Raw genomic sequence first — 21,327 nt, 5'->3', positions numbered from 1 at the left:
CCTGGGCCTGTTATCCAAGTGCCGCCTGTGGGTGCGGCACGAGTGTCTCTGTGACCGGCAAGTTCAGGGAGCCACTCTGGGCTCCCTCAGGGACCCATGGCCCTGCTGCCCAAGCCCCTCTGGGTTCTCTGAGTTCCAGTTCTGATGGTTCACGCGTCCAGTGGTACCTTCCCCCCGCCGTGCTGGCATGCGCTCTGATGGGCCGCGTGTCCGTGTGTGTTCCTTCGTGGGGCGGTGTACTGACGTCTAATTAAACATGCGAGCGGATTCTGTTGAACAGGTTCATGCCATCGGACCAGGTGTCCCTACTGTCCGAGATCGGGGCCCTCACCGAAAAGGCCCCTCCAGGAGGATGGATCCCGGGTGGGTGCCTTCACAGGGGTCTTCACCCTAAAGAGGGGCTGCTGCGGGAGCTCCCCCTCCCCCACCCCCGCCCCCCATGAACTGGTGCCACGGCCTCCCCGCCATGACAGTAGGGGGCTGCAGTCACACGGGGGGCCCGACCCCGTCCCTCTAGTCCTCCAGGAAGGGGATGTTCTTGGGGGGCTTCCCCGGGAACTGGCGGGCGTACAGGTGGGCCATGTACTGGAGCTCGGGCGTCACCATCCTCCGGCACATCTGCCGCGTCTGGTTGTCCAGGTCCCGCCGGAGGTTGTAGCCCATGATGTCGGCCACGCCCGACTGGTAGGGGCGCAGCCGGCGGTCGGTGATCTGCGACCGGTTCTTGGCCTCGCCGTCCTGCAGGCACCGCGCCGCCAGCTCCCGCCGCCGCGCCCGCAGCCGCGCCACCTCGGAGCGCAGGCGCCGCGGGCCCAGCTCGGCGCGCACGCGGGCCCACAGGGTGCGGTTGAAGTGCTCGTAGAGGCGCCAGTCGAGGGCGCACCAGCGCCGGGCGCGCGCGCGGGCCTCGGGCGACAGGCCGGCGACGCTGCGCGGGCTGCGCGAGTTGAGCGGGAAGGCCACCACGTCGTCCAGCCGCCAGCGCAGCAGGTGGCGCAGCAGCACCAGGGACTCGTCCAAGTGCTCGGCGATGAGCACCAGCTGGAAGCGCCGCTCCACGTCGGCGAGGCGCGCGCGCACGTACGCCTCGTCGGCCGGCGCGTCGTTGTCGAAGCCCAGGTCGAACCACATGCCGTTCCGGGCGGGGGCGTTGCGCAGGCCCGCGCCGCGGTGGTAGTAGGTGCGCGGGGCGGCCAGGAAGGCGTCCAGGCTGCCCGCCGCCCGGAAGGCGGGCACGTCTTTCCTGTAGTAGGCGAAGGCGGACTCCAGCTGGAAGACGGGGTTTCTGAGGATGGAGAAGTAGAAAGTGTCGTTGGGCATGACCTTCTGCACCTGTTTGGAGACATGACGGGAAGGGCTGGTGACTCCTCTGCCGGGGCACCCGGGGCCGCCTCGCTCCCCTGCCCGCACCCTCCGCCGGCCGCCGTTGTCCAGAAGGATCCGAAAGACCTCGACGGGGGCCCCGCCCCCTCTCCTTGTCCCCCCGCCCTGCTAAGCCTTCCGAAGGCAGGTCAGGGAAGCCGGCGGGAGGAAGTGACGACCTTTAAACGGAGATCCGAGGGGTGCCTGGGTGGCTCTCAGTGGGTTGAGCGTCCGACATCGGCTCAGGCCATGATCTCATGGCTCCTGAGTTCGAGCCCCACGTCGGGCTCTGTGCTGACAGCTGGGAGCCTGGAACCTGCTTCCGATTCTGTGTCTCCCTGTCTCTCTGCCCCTCCCCTGCTCACACTCTGCCTTTCTCTCTCCCTCTCTCAAAGATAAACCTTAAGAAAACATTTTTAAATACCCTGAGGAGGAGCTGTGAAGAGTGCCCCCTCAAAAGGGGGCAGCAGGTGCAAAGGTCCTGGGGAGGGAGAGGTCGGTGGGTTTGGGGACCAAGAGTGGGAGTCCAGAGACGCAGATGGAGAGGGCGGCAGGCCACGAGGGTGCCCACATCCGACTCCAAAAGCAATTGCAGGCACCCGTCAGCAGGGGAGGGGAGCAAGGTGTGTGGCAGGCCTCGTCCGGCCCCGTGTGAGGCTCCGGCGAGGTCCGCACGCACGCACACCCAGAGCCTTAGTCTCTCCAGCGTGCAGGCCACCCCCACCCCCCACCCCATGGTCACACCTCAAAGCCACAAAGTGCCTGGGGCTGCGTCTCACCCCCTGCACCTCTGCCCTGCTCCGCACGCCCCGCACCTCCGGCAGGTTGAACCTCAGGTGGTTGCACATGATGTTGAAATGCCGCTGCGGGCCGGGGGGCTCCAGGCCCTCCACGTAGCGCGCCAGGAAGAGCCAGGGGTAGCCCAGGTGAAAGCGAGAGCCGGCGGGTAGCGCCACCGACAGGTTGTGCGTCTCCGCAAAGCGGAAGAGGATGTTGAGCACCGTGCTGCTGGCGGTCTTGTGCGTCTTGAGGAACATGACGTTTATGATGGGTGGCCCCTCGGCCTGGCCCCCGAGCAGGCTGGGAGGAGAGCACAGCCAATGTCAACCAGGGAGGGCCCACGGGCCCCCCGCCCAGAGAGACCCCCAACCCCACAACCTGGAGACCCTCAGACCATCCACCTCCGAGCTGTCCCTAACCCAAGATCCCCTAACCCACACTTTCCCTACAGCAACACCAAAACCTGTGCCCCCCACCCACCAGAGACCCCAACCCTGCAACCCCAGAGGGCCCACTGGCACGGACCTGACTGCTCCCTAAGTGGCACATCATCTGTCCCCCCATATCCCACAGCTCAGTCCCCAGGCCCTGGCACCCTTTCTTTTGCCTCCCAACTTTCTGTTTGGTTCTCAGGGCACCCAGCATGGCTCTGGCCCTGTGGACTGGACACCACACCCAGCATTTCTTGGCTGACCTTTCATGCCTGGACCGGCCAGCCTGACTGCAGGGCCAGAATGGACACTGGTGGCCTCTCTCGTGATCCCATGACAGCACCTCCCAGCTGTGGCCAGCCTGGAGAGCGGGCACCTTCCGTGCCCGAGTGCGTGACCGGTAAGAATAACCCAGGATAGTGGGGGAGGGGGGGCGGACGGGATCCAGAAGCTGTGCCAGCCCTGGGTACAATGCGGGGGCCAGCAGAGACCCGGGCAGCTTGGGTGCCCCTTGGGGAGATCCAACCAGAGGTGGTAGGGTCAGGGAGAAGAGGCCTGGAGCCACAAGACCTCCCAGTGGCCAGCCCTGGACCTGGGTGACCACCCCTGAGGACCTGGCTTCACAGAGGACGAACCACTGGCAGGCAGGGGGACAGGGGCCTGGCCGTCCCAGACCTACCGCGGGCCCTGGCCCTGCCTCCCAGCACCTGGTCACCCTCTGCACACAGCGGCTCTGCCCGACACCCAGGCCCGCCCCCGTCCTCCCCGAGCCCTCCCCAGAGGCTGGGCAGCTCACTGTCCACAGGAGACACTGGGAGGGCTCCAGAGGGCTATAGGATCCCTGAAAGGAATGGTCACCAGCCAGTGCTGGATGCCACCCAGAGGTGGACAGCCTGGGGTCTCAGGCACGACTCTGGGAGGGGGCAGTGTCCGAACCACGGGGCACCCAACACAGAACTCACGGTGCGAACAGCCTGATGTCCCTGTGCAGGAAGCCAGCCAGCAGGAACACGATCAGGGCCAGAAGGAGAATGGCCTGGAAGCACCTGTGGGGCAGAGCGAGCCCTTCAGCCCCCCTCAGGGGCATGGGCGGGGCCGGCACCACCCCCTCCACCCCCCACCCCTGTCATCCGTGTATCAGCTCCTATCGAGTACCTACCTGCGCCCACCCCATGGGGCCTCTGGGGTGGGGGCTGAGACCCAGGAAGGGCCTGAATCATCAAACTCTACCCCCTCTTGGCCCCGTACTGCACCCTTCCGCTGCTCAGAAGCCAGGAGAAGCTGGGGAGGGGGGCAGCGAGAGGGGCCAGCTGATGAGCCCTCAGCAGGGATCCTTGGGAGCCTGGCCTGCCATAGACCCCTGAGCTCGCACCCCCACGGGCGCATCAAGAGAGGGTCTGAGAGGTGGGACGTCCTGATTTTCCACCACTGGGGGGAGGGGAGAGGCCCCACAAGAGAAGAGCGGCGTGGGATGGAGGAGAGAGAGAGCAGCGGGGCAGGGACATGTTTGGAAGGTGGGGGGAGCAAATCTGTTGCATATGAAATGTGCTGGGACACCCAAGCAGAGATGCCAGCCCGTGGCTGGAAAAGGAGTCAGGAATTGCTGGGGCTGTGACACACATCTGCACATCAGGATAAAAATGCCATACAACTTAGCGCCCCAGTCAGAAAACAATGGTGGATTCTCCTCACCAATCCAGAAGTCTGGAGAGGGGAGGCTGCTGCTTCTGGCAGACTTAGCCCCACCACATTGAGGATGTTGACATCTCTCCCTCTCCCAGCTTGTAGCCTCATGGTCACAAGATGGCTGCCAAGCTCTAGACATCACATCAACATTTGGATCAGCAAGAAGGGAGAAGGGGCAGGGCCAGCCATGGTAGAGGCAGACACCTTCTTAAAGCCCCTAGCAAAATTCCACCTCCACCTTGTTGGCCAAAATTCAGTCGCATGGTCACCTCCAGTTGCAAGGGGTTGCTGAGAAAGCATTCCTCGGTGTTTACAGCCTCTGTAGTGGGGGGACAGGGAGAAGGTGGTGGGTGTCTATACGGCTATATTTCTGTAAATCTCTGGGAACGGTGGGCTGCAGCCTGGGCCCGAGCTGGGCTTGCCTTCGGAGGCAGACACATCTCTGGAGGAAGTACGTGACCTGGCTAGTGGCCAAGGACCCAGGTGGCCAGGCCAGCAGCAAGGTGGCCCAGAGCCACCCGGAAGTCAGGCCTCTGTTCACCGCAGCACTCAGGTGACAGCACTTGACGTCAGGTTCTGCATACAGAATTCACGACCCAGGTGGCCCCGGACACAGAGCTGCAGCCGGCCACCCGTAGGCATGCCGCAACGTGGCGGGAAAACCGGCCACCCGTAGGCATGCCTCACCGGGCCCTGGTCTGCAATCATGTTCCTGACATCAGACCGATAAATGCCCGTTCTGGTGCCTGTTAATGCTTTCAGCCCCTGTGCACTAGAAATGTCCATTTGCATCGAGGTATTTTCAGCCGCAGTTGATAGCGAGCTGTCCCGCTGTGTCTGCACAGCCGAAAACAGCCTGGACCTCCTCACTCGACGGGGACGGCACCTTGCGGACAGGAGCTGAGGCAGGGAGAGGCCGGGGTCTCTCCTTCCACCCGAGACAGCCGGAGTCAGGGTCCTTTCAGAGCCACCAAGAGGGGCTGCAGCCTCTTCCGAGCTCTGCCCGTCACGCCCGGCCTGTGGCCCGGCCGTCTGATGGGAGACACACGCGGTTTAGTGGTGACTGACTAGATTAGCTCCGTGCCCTGACCTGTCGGAGAGAGGACCCCGGTGTCCCCTCCTGGGCTTTGCCAACGACAGCACAGAGCTTGGGACTCTGAACTCCAAGAGGGGCGAGCCGGGAGGAGCCGCCCAGCCCAGACCCTCGACTCCAGGACAGGCGGCTGCCTGGCCCCTGTCTGCAGATGTGGCCGGGAAGATTTCACAGCCGTCCTTCCAGGCTGTTCCCAGCTCCTCAGCCTTCCCCCAGAGTGCGCTCCCCACCCACCTGCTTCCCTGTACACAAGGGAGCTAGCTCCCCAGGCCTCCCCTTGGACAAGACCTGTGCTCAGAGGCTGAGCCTCATACTTCCCCGGGCTTGAAAGGAAAAAGACAGAGGGGGTCTCTTCCTGGAGCCTAACTGGGGGGCCTGAGTGTCCCCAACAGGTTGTGCCTGGGTCGGCAGACTGTCCCAGGGGCTCCCTGGAGGGGTAGCCGGTACCCAAAAGGCCTCTGAGCAGGGGAAGTGGAGGGCGTGGCAGTGGCCAGAGGGGGCGCGGGGGGAGGGGGCTCTGCCGTGTGGGCCCTCGGCCTTGAAGGAGGTCAGCTCACAGGTTATGAGGGAACTGGGTGCCACATCTGGACTCAACGAGCTTAGCATCTGGAGAGCACATAGGGAGGAACTTCCTGCTCAGACTGGGGCTTTCACATAAAGCTCCACAGGGTACACAGGGGTGTGACAAGCTGGGAACGGGGGCGGGGGGGTGGGGGGGGCACTGCACTCCTCGGAGGAGAAGTGGCTATATCCACGCGTGGCCCACCAATTAGGGCCCCCTGGCCCCGAGGCTGAAACAGGAGCAAAGAGGAGGCCCTCACCCCCGCTCGGCAGTGGCCGGCACACCCCCATCCTGGGACAAAGGAGGTGACCAGATTTCCGCATCAAACACGCTCAAAGTTTAACATAATTCCCAGAAGAGAATCTTTAATAATAAGTCAATTCTAGAGTTCAAAGGGAAGCAAGTCATACAGTAATAGCCAGGAACATTCTAAGCAGTAATTATAAGGGACACGGGGTCTCCACTGCAAGGCATAGAAAACCACTCTCTCTGAAGCTCCTTGGTGTTAGTGCAGGACAGGAGCCCAGGGGAGGGGTGGGGGGTGAGGGAGCTTTCCAGGGAGGGGAGGGAGGGAGGCAGCGGTGGATGAGCTAGCTCTGGAAAAGGCTTATGCCGGATTTCCCTCACCCCACGGATGAGAATAAATTCCAAACGGGCGACATTTAAACGTGGCAGGTGTGGCGAGCCCAAGGCTGTCCCTCCCTCCCTGTCACTGGTGTCCTGACTGGCACCGCCTCTTGGGAACTCTGGATTAAAATGCACAGGGCCTTTGCCCAGCCAGGTTGTGACCAGCAATTTATCCTGTAGGCACCACGGATCCCCTTATCCCAGCACCCGACGTGCTCTACCCCGTGGTGTCCCCATGGGTCATCGCTGGTAGCCACTGGGCAGAGGGAAGTCACAAGCCTCGCCCAGGGCCCCACGCTAGGATGCAAAAGAGGCCTGTGACCCAGAGCTGCGTTAACCAGAGGGCCACGCTGTCCCCATCCACAGGGCCATCACTGTGGCCCAGCCAGGGAACAAACAGGGAAGAAACGCATCAGTGACCTCCCAGATGGAGAGGGGTGGGGACCCCAAGGGGAGGACACGGCCGGGGTCAAGAGCGGAAAGGTGCCCAGCGGAGCCCTCAGTGGACAGGGCAGAATTGGGGGACACCAGAAGCCCAGGAAGGGAGATGGGGGGGGTGCGTTGGTGCAAGTTTGGAAAGAGGGACATCGTTACAACGCTGCCACGCCACGGGAAGCACTGTGTCCGTCCGTCCTCCGTCTGTATGTCCAAGCTCTGTACCCTTCAATCAGACGGTCAACCTGGACGCTCTCAACACATTCTGGCTGTTTTCATGACGTCGGTCCTGTGCCTCCCGTTGTATTTATTTTGATTTGCTAGTTTTTCTTGCCACTGTAAATGAAACATTCGTCCAAGTCCCATTTCTGGGTGCGTATCACTAGAAGAAGAACATTCTTTGTACATCGTGGCTGTCACTTCCAGTCTCTCTCCCATGCTGCCCATTTACTGGGCGCCACTGTTTCATTCCAGAATCCTGGTGCCCCTGGCGCTGCATCCGTGCTGGCTGGGACACAGGACACTCCAGCCCTGTCCTGCTCACCTCCCGGCCTGGGCCTGGAGCCAGCCCCATCTCCAAGAAACCCTGGTCCCCCTGGTAGGGACGGTCTTTAGGGACCATAATCTGGGGGCTGGGGTGTTCACTGCTCAGGGAAGGTCGTAGTTTCAGGGGCGACAAAGCTAGAACGGCACATGTCGAGGCAGAATCGCTCACGAGCTCACACTGACAGGTCCGCTGTGATTCAAGACTGCAGCTTTTTGAACAACCCTCTTCCTGCTGCCTCTTGCGTCCCCTTTCCCGCCCGGGAGTGTGGTCTCGCGCGAGACGGCCGAATTAGAGTCGTTGGCTCCATCCACACTGCGCACACACCAGTGTTGACCATTTCTTGGCATACCCTGTCCCCTTCCCACAAAAGAAGCGACAAGCTTTCCCAGCTCTAGAAGGCCTCACTGTGGTCCCAGGGCTCCAGGGCCCTGGGGTTCCCGCCCAGCAGTCATGCCATTTCTCCGGAACCCGTGAGGCCTTCCCGGGGGGGTGGGGGGTTCCCCTCGTACCTGAGTGTGGATGAAGCCACAGTGCTTTTACAGCCCATATACACTCTAGCTCCCACTGGGCAAGGCCCACACGGGATACTACCCAGGCTGGTCTCTACCCTCGCGATCTCACAGACCCCACTGTGCCACCACATAAACTCCCTTCTGCAAACACGGTGTGTTTGCTGGTCCCTTGCAGAAGAGCTGAATGAAGCTCTGTCACACGCTGACCATCTGTTCGAAATTCTCCCCTTTGGCCTCGAGGCGACAAGAACTGGCCTGTTTCTCACAGCTGTCCACTAGAACAAACAGTCCTCAGGACACTCAAGAGAGGCTCTTCTTTTGCCAAAAGAACCTGTGGTCCAAACGCCCACGGGGGCCGCCGGGTCACGGTTCTGGAGCCGCCAGGGTGCCAGGTGGCCCACCCTCAGGGCCACGGGTGGGCAGGATTTGCTGCCAAGCGCCAGATGGGGAGCCGGGAGCCCCTCTGTGGCCTGTGTGTCCGACACACAGACGTGCGTTCTCTACGGAGAGCCCAGTGGCTGCACGACAGTAAATGGGTGAATTGTTTGCTATGTGAATTACGTGCCAATAAAACTGTTTAAAGTGATAAAAAAAAAACCTATTTAAAAATATTTTCAAAGTGTTCAGATGGCAAAAAAACTTTTTTGAAAGCCAGTAATTGTGGGAACAAATAAATATAGCTGGAAATGATTACCACGTGACAGTGCTCCCAAGTGCCTTTAGCTGAAAGGGGCTTCCTACATCCCCCCCCACCCCCCAGTGCCTGCCGCTCAGGCACAAAGGTCTCTGTGGACCTCCCTTTCCTTGGGGGCTTGGCCTGGGCTGCTCACAGGACAACTCCCAGAGTCTCAACCTTCCTGCCTCGGAATGCCTGGGGTGGAGCTCAGTGCCCAGCATCCAGGTGGTGGGCCTGCTGCCCGCCTCGGGAACATGAAAGGCTGGTGTCCCGTGGCATCCGGGGGGCCAGCAGGCTCTCGGTCAGGCTTTGCTCTTAGAGGCCACAGAGTCCCAGCAAGTGGCACCAGAACCCCTGCAGCAGAGGCCCGAGAGCCAGTCTGGCCGTCTGCCAGACGTGGCCCTGGTCCAGTGCCGGGGGGCACCCGTGGGAGAGCTCAAGGCCCCAGGCCCCCGAGCCCCAGGTGGGTCTGCTCCCAGGTCCCTCAGGGAGAAGTCCCAGGCACGTGGGTAAGAACCAACACGAGACTCAAATCACGGATAAAAACAGTATTGCACATCCCACCTCCAGCTCAGGAGCTTCTGGTCTGGCGAGCTTGCTTACTATGAGGGAGACTCACAGGGGGGCTGACGGAAATGGGTTTTTTACATCCGGATTACTCGTTCCCACCCTCCCCCACACCCCCCACACCCACACACACACCTACACACATACACACACCCACACACACCCACACCTGCCGTTCCAGCTGACCTTTCCTTATAAACAGACACTGGCCTCAGTGGGACTGAAGAAGGACATAGAACCAAATGCCTGATGGTCATCCAGTAGTCAGCCAGTTTCAGCGAAAATCTAGAAAAAACAGGACTGACCCTAATCCGGGGAGCTGACTTTCAGCCCCACAGAATGCACAGGAGGCCCCGGGCTACACCCAGCCCCCTGCCCGGCCACACTCTCTGTTCCATCTCGGTGGTCCCACGGCCCGAGGGAAGCAGGAGAATGGGCTGGAAAGACCCAGCACCCTCCCCCCTCACCTGTACACACAACCGTCAAGTGTCACAAAGCCCTCCGTCTGTCCTCTGGGCCTCCGGACCCAATGGGCTTCCTTAGAACACATTCTCCCTCAGCCCATCTGGGGCTCCAACCCAGGGCTCGCATGCAGGATCCAAGGTTGTCACACAAAGCTGCCCCCCCTGCCAAATCCCTGCTCATGGTGCATCCATCACCTTTCACCTGGCCCTCATTGAGCCCCTTGTACCACTGTAGGCACGAGGACAAGCTGAGGGCATCAGGTACAGTCGGAGCATCTCATCGGTGGGGGCCAAGGACAGGATGGATGTTACTCAGGGCTCCCCACCCACAGCCAAGCACTTGGCCTGAAAGGCTGGGCTCTGCTGCCCCTGGGAGCTGCATCAGCACAAGGCCGGGGGGCAGGGCCACCCCAGGTCCCCCAGGTCGGCACAGCTTCCTCTGCTGAAGACACCATCAACACCAGGGTGGGTAGAGCACAGAGCCATCCACACAAAGAAGAACCAAGAAGCAACAGGGATGGGCTGCCACACACCCAAACCCAACATCTCCCGAATAACATGGGCCGCCCTCCACCCAAGGGCTTCTTCTAGAAGAAGAAAAGAAGGCCACATTGTAACTGTCCGCAAGACGTGACAGAGAAACATGGCCACAGGTGGGATGGGATGGGACGGGACGGGTTAGGATGGGTTACGATAGAGAGAGAGAGCAGGACTGAACAGATACAGAATAAAATAAGACAGATGTGGGGTAGAAAAGAACAAACTGAGGAGATTAAAATAAACACGGAGCAGGACAGACCAGACCAGAAAACACCTGAGGGTGTCGCCTGAGTTGTTTCGACACCTGTTTGCAGAGAGACCCATGAAGTGTGTCCTGGGTGCTGGTGCTGCTCCTGGGTCACCGTCGCCGTGGGGAGGTGGGCACTCGGCCCCTCTGCCTCAGCCGGGTGCTGTCCTGACTCCCTCCCCGGCGCGCTGAGGCCGAGGAGCCCCTCCCCACGACGGCACGACCCCCGGCCCCTCCACACCCTGTCCATCGCCCGTTGACAAGGACAGCACATGCCCTGGCCCAGCAACCTGCCGCAGCAGGGCCTGGTGCCCGAGCCGTCCTCAGCCTGAGCGTCCCAGCTCCTCACGCCCAGAGCCCATCGGGCCCGCCACTAGAACGCTCCGTGACAGACCATCCGGTCACACAGCTGGAGCCTCGCCCACCCTGGCCTGCACCTTCCCTCCTGGGGGGGGGGTGTGTGTGTGAAGGCCCCACCCCCACTGCAGTACCCCCTCCGCAGGGACCCAGAGTCTGCCTTGGGGGCCCCGCAGGGGGCAAGACCCAGGAGCCCTGCCGCCTCAGTGGCCCAGGGCAGGCACTGCCCATCCCCACCAGCAGAGGCGTGAGATCCTCCCAGGGTCCCGGGGTGGGGGGGGGGGGGGAGGGCGGAAATGGGAGGAACAGCGGGTGGGCAGGCATTCGCCTTCTGGTCCCTCCAGAGCTCCCAGGATGGCCTCCAGGGGAAAGGTGGCCTCCTGTGCTGGCCACCTGAGCCCGCATACACTGGGGCACAGTGGAGGTGGTGGGGCCGCAGCCCTGCCCTCCAGGCCCCTGCAGGGTGGGCGACCACCAGGTGTGACCCTGGGAGGGCTGGCGGTCACCACCTTCACTGCAGAGGCCAAATGTGTCTCCCGGATGGCTGCTCCAGAGGGCACCAGCGGCCCATAATGCTGGGAAAATACGAGACAATTCGCAAAGCACTCCCGGTTTGTCCCTCCCAGAAGTTTCTGTGGCTCTGAGAAGCCCTGGGGCAGACCTGGCCTGGCCCTCAAGGGGTGCCAGACCAGGAGGCTGGGAGCCAAGCCACTCCCACGGCCAGGTGTAGGGAGGACACGACCCTCCTCCCAGCCCACCCCTGCTCGGGACCGGGCCTGGAGGCCAGGACAGACAGCCCAGCAGGGCACCAGCCACAGAGGTCACAGTGGCCCCGTCACAAAGCCGCACAGTCCCACACCAAACAGTGCCTTCTGGAAGGTGTGGGCCTGACTCACCCTGAGAACGGCATCTTCCAGCTGGTTTATTCCTTGGTCCACTAGTGGACTGGCAACCCGTGAGGGCCACCGTCCCCAGCCCTCCAGCAGGAGGCCACACCTGGAGGGGACACCTTGTCTTGGCCGGCAGCCAGCTCAGAGGACACCCACCCAGCGCTCGGTCAGGATGACGGCTGCAGACAGGCCAGCACACGGACCACGTGGGGACAGACCGTAGGGCTCCACGACAGCTTTGGGGCATAAGCCAGGCTTTTCCCAAAAGCACCGGTGACTCCTGACAGAGCGAACCCCACCTGACCACACACTGGGGGCGGCACGCTCTAGACACGGTGAGGAGGTGCTGCACCCTCCCCCCGGGCTCCACTGACCCTCTCCATCCCCCCTTCGCGGCCACCACAGGTGGGCACCAGCAGACTACTCCCAGGTCCCCTGCATCGTCCCCCTCACTCTCAGAACCGGCCCCAAGACCTGGAGCCACAGCCTCCTGCGAGGTCAACCCCCACAGGGTCACACAGCCCCCCTATGGGGACACACACACACACCCCACAGGCAGGACCGGAGGCTCGGCACTCCAGGGGATACTCGATCCCCGGAAACAGAGCTGGGCTTCAAACCAGAAACGCAGGTTTTCAGGAGCCCCCCCACCCCAGCAACTCTGAGGCAGGACCTGGAAGATCTGGGCTTTCACCCCAACAGCTGCCAGGCAGATTGTGCCACCTGGGGCCAGGGTCCCCGCTGGGGATGCCACCCAAGCCAGAGGGTGCCCCAAAGAGGAGGGTCTGTGCCTTAACCCATCACAGTCCGCTCGCTGAGACCACAAGCCCCCTGGAGGGGGAGATCGTGTCTCTGCTCCAGACGGCTCCTCCGACCACCAGGGCCCCTGGGCACCCGCTCAGCCAAGCTTGCCCAGGGCTATCCCCTCCCTGTGCCCAGGGCCACAGGGTACCTCCCCAGGCAAGCCTGCCTGGGACTGTCCCTCTGTCCCCAGGGCCGTGGCTCAGTTTACCCGTCAACCAGCCAAGCCTGCTGGCCGAACAGAGAGGGGCCTCTGAACATGTGCACAATCCGAGGAAAGCAAACAAGTCGAAGGCTGGGAAGACAGTGAGCGAGCGTGTCCGAGTGACCCAGGCAGCCCCTTCTTCCCGGGGCTTTGAGTGGACCCGTAAGCCTGGGACACCCAGCACAGCCGCCGCCCAAACCTGTGCCAGGACGGCCACCTGGAACCACAACACACTGCCCTGCTGTCCCACCAGGCGTCCTGCTCCCGGGGTCTCCCCCTGGGGCCCCTCACCTTCCCTGTGCGCCAGAGGCCGGGCAGCCAGTGGGACCTGGGCTTGGCCTCCGGCTGATAGAGTGACGTCCCCACTTCATGCTTCCTCCTCAGGGTGGTGACCACATCCACCTCCACGGAGACGGGGACACCTGGACCTTCCCTGTGTCAGCTGGCCCCTGGGGACCCGCTGTCCTCACCCCAGGAAAGAGCTGGTCATGCCCACGTCCGGGGCCCATGGGGAGAGCGCCCAGAGGCACTGGCGTTTCCCCAAAGTGTGTGGGATGAGACAGAGAACGAAAATGCAAAGCATTTCCAGACACACCCATCCCCCCTCCGAACCCGAACTGTCAAAAAAACACAACTCCCTCTGTTTATACAAAGGGAAACATAGCACTTACTACCCTGAGCCGGCAGGGCCGGGTGCCTGCACCTGAGGGGACCTTGCTCTAAGTGCCTCAGACCCTCCAGCGAGCACCTTAAAACATACATGTGGATATCTGGCCCTGGAGTGTCAGAGGCTCAGGCTGGAACTCCCCCCAACGCCAGGAAGTTCCTGCTGCACACAGGGGCCTGGCCATGGGAAGGGGGGGACAAGGACAAAGCCAGGAGGTCCCGGACCCCCAGCAGCCGCCCACCCAGGCCTTCACTCCAGACACCAAACCGTCATCCCCTTGGCCCCGAGCCCCACGTCCCCACAGAGGCCGGGACCAGCGCCGGGCCTGGGAAGACAGGGAGGGGTCACGCACTGCCCGAAATGAAGAGTGAGTTCAGGGCAGTTATTCTTGAGAAATAGCCCAATATATGACTTCCTTCTAAAGACAAACACAGAACAGCTCATTTCTGCCAGGTCTCTGGAATATGCAGGGACTAGAGACGTGTTTTGTGTCTCTGTGCCGACCCCGGCGCACCCCAACTTACCTCTGCGTGCCAGCTGGCGGGGACAGCATGCTGGCTGGGGCCCACGCAATGGCGGTGGGCAGGTGGCGGTCCAGGCGGAGGGAAGCCAACCCTCAGCCCCTGGGCACAGACACCGGGCAGGGTGCGGTACGTGCAGAGTATGAACTTGACTCCCACGGGAGCTGACCTGGCTCAGGTGCGAGGCCACGCCCTACAGCCCAAGTCGGGAGAGCTTAAGCTTCAGTTCTCAGAAAGAACCGGACTTTCCCTGGGGCCCAGCTGGCGCAGGGAGTCTAGGGCTCCTTCCGTGGGCCTCCCTGCCAGGCCAGCCCCCCGGGACTCCCACCTGCTCACCCGGCCCCATGCCCAGGGGTCCCTCGGCCCCGGGTCGCCAGGGAGCCATAGGCACCTTCAAGGGCCTCTGGACCCAGAGCTGAGAATGAAGTGGACAAGGTGAAGGCTGAGGGTCCGTGAACCCTCTCAGGATGGATCTGGGAAACGGGATCAAATTCAAGACCTGTTCTCCTCCTTCTACCCCTTCAAAGCTCGATTTATACTAGGAGAAAGCCTAACTAGCTTTTACGTCTTGGGATGAAAACAACTTCAGAATGGGGACCTTGGAATGCTAGATAGAAATACTGGATTTTACCGCATGTAAATTTGTCTCTTTATCCAGGAAGTAAATAAATAAGCTTCAAAGACAAACAGACCAGGGGAAACGTCTGCAGTGCTCAACCGAGTGTTAAGTCCGTAAGAAAAGGACAAAACCCCCATAACAGCACACGACGTGGTGCTCCGTGGCTTGCTGGCCAGCGAGGGAGGGGCTGGGCATCGGAGCCAGGCCCGTGACCCACCTTCCCACACAGCCCCCTTTCTGTGACTGGTCCCCAGACACAATCTGGGGACTGAGTCCTGGTCCCCAGATTGGTCCGGGCTGGCCAGCGGCCTCCCTGCCCTGGCCGGTGGCTGGCATAGTGGGTGCGACAGGACAGAAATAAGGTGGGTGGGCCGGGGGCCTGGAGGAGGAGAGGGGTGCCGTGGGCGGGGGCTGGGCTCAGGACACTCCCACGCCCCCTGGTGCCCGCGGGAGTACCTCCCCACCATGCTCAGGGGTCACACAGGAGCTCCCAGGGGCTGCAGCTCAGAGGGCAGGGAGTCTCACCCCCAGGACAGCCCTGGACTAAAGTGGGTGGGGAGGATGAGGCCAGTGTCCACCGTCCACGGGGCTCCAGGAGGACGCATCACGTGGGGGTGCGGGAGCCAAGCACCCAGTATGTCATTTCCACAAAGCGGGGGGTGAAGCGAAAAAGGCAGAACACAGACAACATAGCCCTCCACTTCCAACTTGCCGATGTGTGTCAAACACCCCTGAAACTCGGCAGCTCCCCAGCAAGGGCTGTGCTCGAGCTCATGGGCCCCAGGGGCTGTCTGCCCACCCTGCTGCTTCGGGCGGGGGGTTTGTCCTGGGCCTCAGCAGGCTCTCTTCCAGGAGGACCCCAGGAGGCCAGGGCACACCTCACGCACCCCCCACCCCCATTGCAACCCAGCCCCTCCCATCCCACTGACCAGCGGAGCCATGTGGCCAAGCCCAAGGTCATTGGGAAGGGCGTGGGGCCACTGCAAAACCACAGCCCACGCGGGGAGTAGGAGTGATCAGTGGGACATCCTGTGCAACGCCCCCAGCCCCAGCCCAGGTGACAGATGTCACTGGATGGGGACAAGACAGCCCGTGACCCCTCCCCCCCGTGGCCTCAGGGAGGGCCCCAGGCCCCGGACAGACTGTGGGCACTCCTCCCCTCAGCCCCTCCCCACACCAGGGAGCCCAGGGAAAGGTGAGCTCTGGTCACTGAGCCTGGTCCAGAGATGCCCAGCCGTCCCCCAGTGCAGGGTCTCCTCTGCTTCCCTGGGGTCACCCCTCCCCGGGGCCCGCTGTCCAGGAAGAGCCACAGTGGGGCAGGTAAACCAGGCAAAGAGCCACGGCTACAGCTGCAGAGTGCCACTCATCCAAGCTGGCAGGGCCCCAGGCCCCCATCGGGGAAAGAAACTTTTTGGCTGCCTGAGGGCAGCTGTCTGTCCACTCGCAGATGGGAAGGCGCCCCGGCATGGACACAGGGCCAGGACACTCCAGCACAGGGGTGGGGGGTGCGAAGAGCCGCACATGGGAACATCTCAGTGCCCAGACCACCCTTCCCCACCTGCCGGGACCTTCAGGCTCTGTGAACAACATTTCTCTTCCTCCTGATTTACTGCTTCTGTAACCCTAAGCCTCACCAGCGCCCCGGGGGCACAGCGGCTGCCCCTCGCAAGGCCAGATTCTCTGATACTTGCTGATGAGGTCACTGTGCCAAGCCCCATGAGAAGCACCTTGAGTGACCAGAGAAACCACAAAGCTGCCAGTCCTGAAGACCTGGCCCGGCTGGCCCAGTGACTGGGACCGGGCTCCGGGCTGCTGGGCCCGGGCAGTGACTGGAGCAGTGACTGGGGCTGGGCTCCGGGTGGCAGAGCCCAGGGACACTGGATCCAGGGATGATACCACTGGAGGCACTTGGAGTCTAAGCCACGAGCCCCAGGAGGGCCCTGAAGGGTGCAGGGCAAGGCCTGACCACCAGGGGCTGGGAGGCCACAGAGAGGGAGGGAGGCAAAGACTCGACAGGGGTGGGAGGAGAATGAAGGATGGGGGGCTGGCTGTCAGGTGCAGCTGAGCCGAGGAGGACAGGGCAAGGACTGACCACACCATCGGGAGGGTGAAGCAAAATCAATTCTGAGCTGCTGAGGTCAGCGGGGCTCTGGGAGAGGAGATGCCCTCAAGAGCTGCCACAGACAAGGCCACCTGGGGACACAGGGCAGGGAGGGGACAGCACCAGGGCACAACCCTGCCCCACAGCTGCATCAGGAGGCTGTGAACGCAGGAGAGCTGGCTGATCCTGGACCACGAGCCCTTTCTTTGACCCTCTGAGGCCCAGAGGTCAGGCAGACCAAGAGGCCCCGATCTAGGTGGTGGGCTTCCTGTCCAGCCCCCACAGAGGCCCCCATGTGGGGCAGACGTCTCCCTGTGCCCTCTGCCCTGTGGCCGGGTGACCCCACAGGCAGGACTGAGGATGTCCAGTCTCAGAGTGGGGGGCCTGCCACCCCTCGCCCGCGATGCAGCCCCCAGGCCCAGCGTCCATCCTGAGGAGGGCCCAGGACAGAGGAGCACCGTGTCACCCACCGAGGCTGTCCAGAGGAGGCCCAGAGGGCAACACGGATGTGGGCCCCCAGAGATGCTCAGGCTGGCATCGCCGGCATCAGACATGCTTGGCTGGACGGCACAGCCCGCTGCCTATCCAGCTGCCAATGGGGCCCAGATGCCCCACTGCCTCCCTCCCCCGCTCACCTATGCCTGTAACCCAAGGTCATGACTCTGATGGCATGTGGGGGACAAATCCCCCACCTGGACACACCCTGCAGCCTCCACATCCCTCCCTCCGATGGGTCATGGGGGGCCTCCTTGCTTCACCTCTAAGGGGAACACTCCCTTTCCACCCCGCCGCCTAAACCTCGGACGTCGTCACCCGGAAGTCTGGGAGTCACGTCCACGATCCCTGCACTTACAGATGGTGGGGCCCAGGGCACCCCATCCAGTTGGGGTTCCAGCTCCCTGAATCAAGGCAGGCAGAGTGGGCTGAGGTGGGAGGCTCAGGGCCCTTCACTGAACCCCCCAGTTCAGACTAGGGCTGGGGAGCAGAAGGGGACAAAGCAAGGGGACACTGCGGCAGTGATGGCCCCAGCCCCAGGGACCGGAGGAAGGAACCATGTTTGACACATGGGGCCTGGCCCGGGGCCCCTAGAGAGCAGGGTCTGTGGCTCCGACCTACTCACAAAGAGGACTCAAGGGAAAGCTGGGAGAGGATTAGGGCCCCACACCCAGAGGGCCCGGAGGTTACCTCCAGGCTGCCTGGCCAGAGGACCCCTGCCCACCCTGCCCCGTAGGCCTGCTCCACGGCAGGGACCATCGTGCAGGGCTCCGCCTCCAGCAGCGTGGCCGTGGCTCCTGCTTCTGTGCTCAGCACGTGCTCTGGGAACTCGGGGAGATGGACGGACCACACCCTCTTTGCCAGCCCAGACAGGGGGCTCGGGGCCAGGACCTGGGCCTGCTGACCAGCCTCCTGCCAGTGTCCACGGAGCAGGCCCTCCGGGCCTGAGTCAGGAGCATCTCCAGATCCGAGGGCAAGGGTATTGTCACCCAAGCACCCCCGCCGCCAGTTCTCTGCTTCTGAGGCCAGCCCTGCTGCCCGTCCACCTCAGACCCTCTGCAACCCATTTCCCTTGCCGGCCCACGGGCCCACGGCCACAGAACCCAGAAGGTGGCTCTGGGCACCGCACATTCCGCCCAGAAACGGAGGGACACGGCCTGACTGGGCCACTGCTCCAAAGAACAGCTATTTGCACAGCCACGGACCAGAGCCAGCAGGGAGGGGAGCCCGGAAACAGACTACCCAGATAGTTCCTTCTTAATGCACCCCTGCAGAGGAGCTATTCCAGAAACTTCGCCCTGACTCTGGCTGTCCCCCCAGGGCAGGCGTCAGGGTAAGCCCAATGCTCGCTGGAGGCCTCCCCCGAGGGCCATGGTCAGTGCAAGCCTGCCAGGGAGGTCCAGCCAGCATGCTCCTCCTCACCGCCCCGGGAGACAGGCTGTGTCCCCACCACCCACGTGGGCTTTGGGGCCTGAACCTTTGGCAGGACAAGACCCAGCCTGCTCTCCCCAGACCCCTGAGGTCCAAAGGACCTCAAAGCCTAGGATGGCTTGGCAGCAGCAGGGCTGGTGAGACTGGCCAAGTAGATCCCCTGTCCCTCTGGGGGTCAGGGAGGAGACGGGGGCTGGACCTGGGACTGCGTCCAGGGTAAGCACTGTCCTCGTCAGAGGGTTGAGGTCAGAGGCCAGACATATTGTGCGACAGCCTGTCACCTCCTCCTCTGCACAGGGTGAGCATCCTGACAGACACGTGGGGACCTGCGGGCCACATGGCCCCCAGACTCTTCATCGGAGCCCCTGGGGTCCACGGTCAGGAAGCCAGCTCTCCCCGAGGAGGGCTCTGCTCCCAGCAGGCCTGGGGAAGGCTGCCCAGGCCCCAGCCACGTCCCTGGGGAGCCCCCTGGCTCCCCACCATTCTGACAAGCAGCTCCCTGGGTGGAGACCCCCAGGCCCACTCCCTCCCTCCCTCACCCAGCAGCTCAGGCCCTTCCTGCCGCTCCCTGGGGCCCCTCCAAACGGGGGGCCCTTGGTGGCCATCAGCCATGAGCAGTGAGAGGTCCTGGTCCCTCTTGAATAACCACTTCTCTCATTGCACCAGTGTAGAGGTTTTGAGGTGAAAAGCACAGCTTTTCCTAATCCAAATACAAAAGCCACCCCTCACCACCCCAGGCATGCTGGGAGATTATCCTCGGCAGGAGCCCCACCTGCTGCGGCCCCGTCCCAGGAGGAGCCGTCCTGTCTGCAGACTTTGTGCTGCTGACACTCCCGACAGCCCGGCCTCCTGCCTCTTTTCACATAATGTTTAGTGTGACCACATCGCCACGCGGGGCAGGACAGCGTGGAACCCACCGTGCCCTGCTGTGCGCCCCACCGGGCTTCACGGTGGCCGCCGGAGAGGTTGCTACCCGCAGGCGTGAAGGCACGTGACCGGCTCCCCTGGGGGCTGGGGTCCTGTCCAGACAGCACAGGTCCTTGTCACCTTGAGACACATGTCATCCGCCCAGGCGGGACAGGGCTTCGTCACGTCCCTGCTGGGTGTGCGAAGATTCAGGAACCCGTCTGGTGGAGCACACAGTTACCACCATAAACACGGGTTTGCACCAGCAAGCCCCCTGTCCCACGTCCCGCTTTGCAGGCTGTGTTGTGTTCCGCGGACTCTAAGACACCATCAGCCTTAAGACAACACAGAGGAAAGCTGGAGGGGGCGTCCGTGAGACACGTCAGCCCCTACTGTCAGACAGTCGAGCGGTGAACAGCATTGAGTGTCCCGTACCTGCTCTCTGAGCTCCCGGAGCAGGTGCCTGGCGGCCGGCGGGCACCAGGCCTCATGCTCGTCGTGCCCACCGCCACTGGGTAACACGGGCAGGAAATGCCTAGCACAGGCCTCTCTCCCGCAGCCCCGGTCCCTGCCACCTCCCCGACCCAGGCTGCCAGGCAAAGCAGCCCCAGCCTCCAGCCCAGAAACAGGGAGAAACGTGCCAGCTGCACACCTGGCTGCAGAGGGTCGGAGGCTGAGCCCAAGAACTGTGAGACCATGACCTGAGCAGGTCTACCAGCTCACCCCGGACGGGTGGGGACAGAGCAGGGACAGAGCAGGGCCAGCTCCGTCAGGCCGTCAAGCACCCATGGGATCTGTCCTGTGCGGTGGAAGCCTCGGCTGCCCGTGGGCACCCAGCCAGGGGCATGGGACGGCGGCCACGGCCACAGGGTCAGGGCTGGCTCTTGGGGCTGGCAGGGCAGGAGGGGTAACTCGACAGTTGGAGTGGCCCAGGGCGCCAGGCCCGGTCAGGCACCAGAACCCAGGCGAGGCCACCGGTGCGGAAAGGAACTCTCGTCTTAAATCCTGGCAGGTGGGGCGCCTGGGGGGCTCAGTCAGTTAAATGTCTGACCCCCGGTTTCGGTTCAGGTCATGGTCTCGTGGTTCGTGGGTTCAAGCCCCACATAGGCTCTAAACTGAGAGCGGGGAGCCTGCCTGGGATTCTCTCCCTCCCTCTCTGCCTCTCCCCTGCTTTCTCAAAAATAAACTTAAATAAAAAATAAATACATAAGCCAATCAATCCTGGCAGAGAGCAGGCGGGAGCAGTTGGGGACAGAGGAGGTGGGCCACCCACCAGGAGGTGGGTGCCTGTGTATGTGTGTGCCCACATGTATGCATGTGCGCACCGTGTGTGCAGAGGCCTGTCTGTGGATTGTGAATTGTGCAGGGCGGGCCCCACGAGTGAACCACGGGGCCAAAGGTGCACCATTTCCCATTCTGACATCTGAGGGCCGGCTCATCCTCAGGGACAGGGAGGTTCCTCCTGCCACCTGCTCCCTATGACCCCCAGTCATTGGGCCACTTCTCAAAGCCCCACCCCTACACTAGCAGAAAACACCTAAAATCTTAAGCCTTTTCATATTTCGTGCATTATTTTTTAAATTTTTTTTACATGTATTTATTTATTTTTGAGAGACAGAGAGAGACAGAGCACAAGCGGTGGATGGGCAGAGAGAGAAGAGACACAGAATCCGAAGCAGGCTCCAGGCTCTGAGCTGTCGGCACAGAGCCCGACACGGGGCTCGAACTCATGGACTGTGAGATCATGACCTGAGTCGAAGTCGGACACCCAACCGACTGAGCCACCCAGACGCCCCTTTCGTGCA

At 62.4% G+C, this 21,327-nt stretch overlaps 1 protein-coding gene across 2 annotated transcripts; it reads right to left on the bottom strand.

The window, feature by feature from the left end:
* Positions 1 to 148: 148 nt before the first annotated feature.
* On the bottom strand, positions 149 to 14,092 carry GAL3ST2 (galactose-3-O-sulfotransferase 2). 2 transcript variants are annotated; one of them, XM_042995960.1, is made up of 4 exons: positions 13,974 to 14,092; positions 3,536 to 3,619; positions 2,178 to 2,442; positions 149 to 1,332 (listed from the first exon to the last, which is right to left on the bottom strand). In XM_042995960.1, the coding sequence occupies exons 1-4, from the start codon at positions 14,000 to 14,002 to the stop codon at positions 514 to 516; spliced, it is 1,197 nt and encodes a 398-aa protein (XP_042851894.1). In that variant the 5' UTR covers positions 14,003 to 14,092; the 3' UTR covers positions 149 to 513. The 2 variants fall into 2 exon arrangements, with proteins under 2 accessions (XP_042851894.1, XP_042851893.1); XM_042995959.1 differs by lacking the exon at positions 13,974 to 14,092 and having other exon boundaries at positions 3,536 to 3,752.
* Positions 14,093 to 21,327: the final 7,235 nt, after the last annotated feature.

The sequence above is a fragment of the Panthera tigris genome, chromosome C1 (assembly GCF_018350195.1).
Source record: "Panthera tigris isolate Pti1 chromosome C1, P.tigris_Pti1_mat1.1, whole genome shotgun sequence".
NCBI lineage: Eukaryota > Metazoa > Chordata > Mammalia > Carnivora > Felidae > Panthera > Panthera tigris.
The sequence above is the reverse complement of the archived record's forward strand: the minus strand, read 5'-3'. Positions and strand labels throughout refer to the sequence as shown.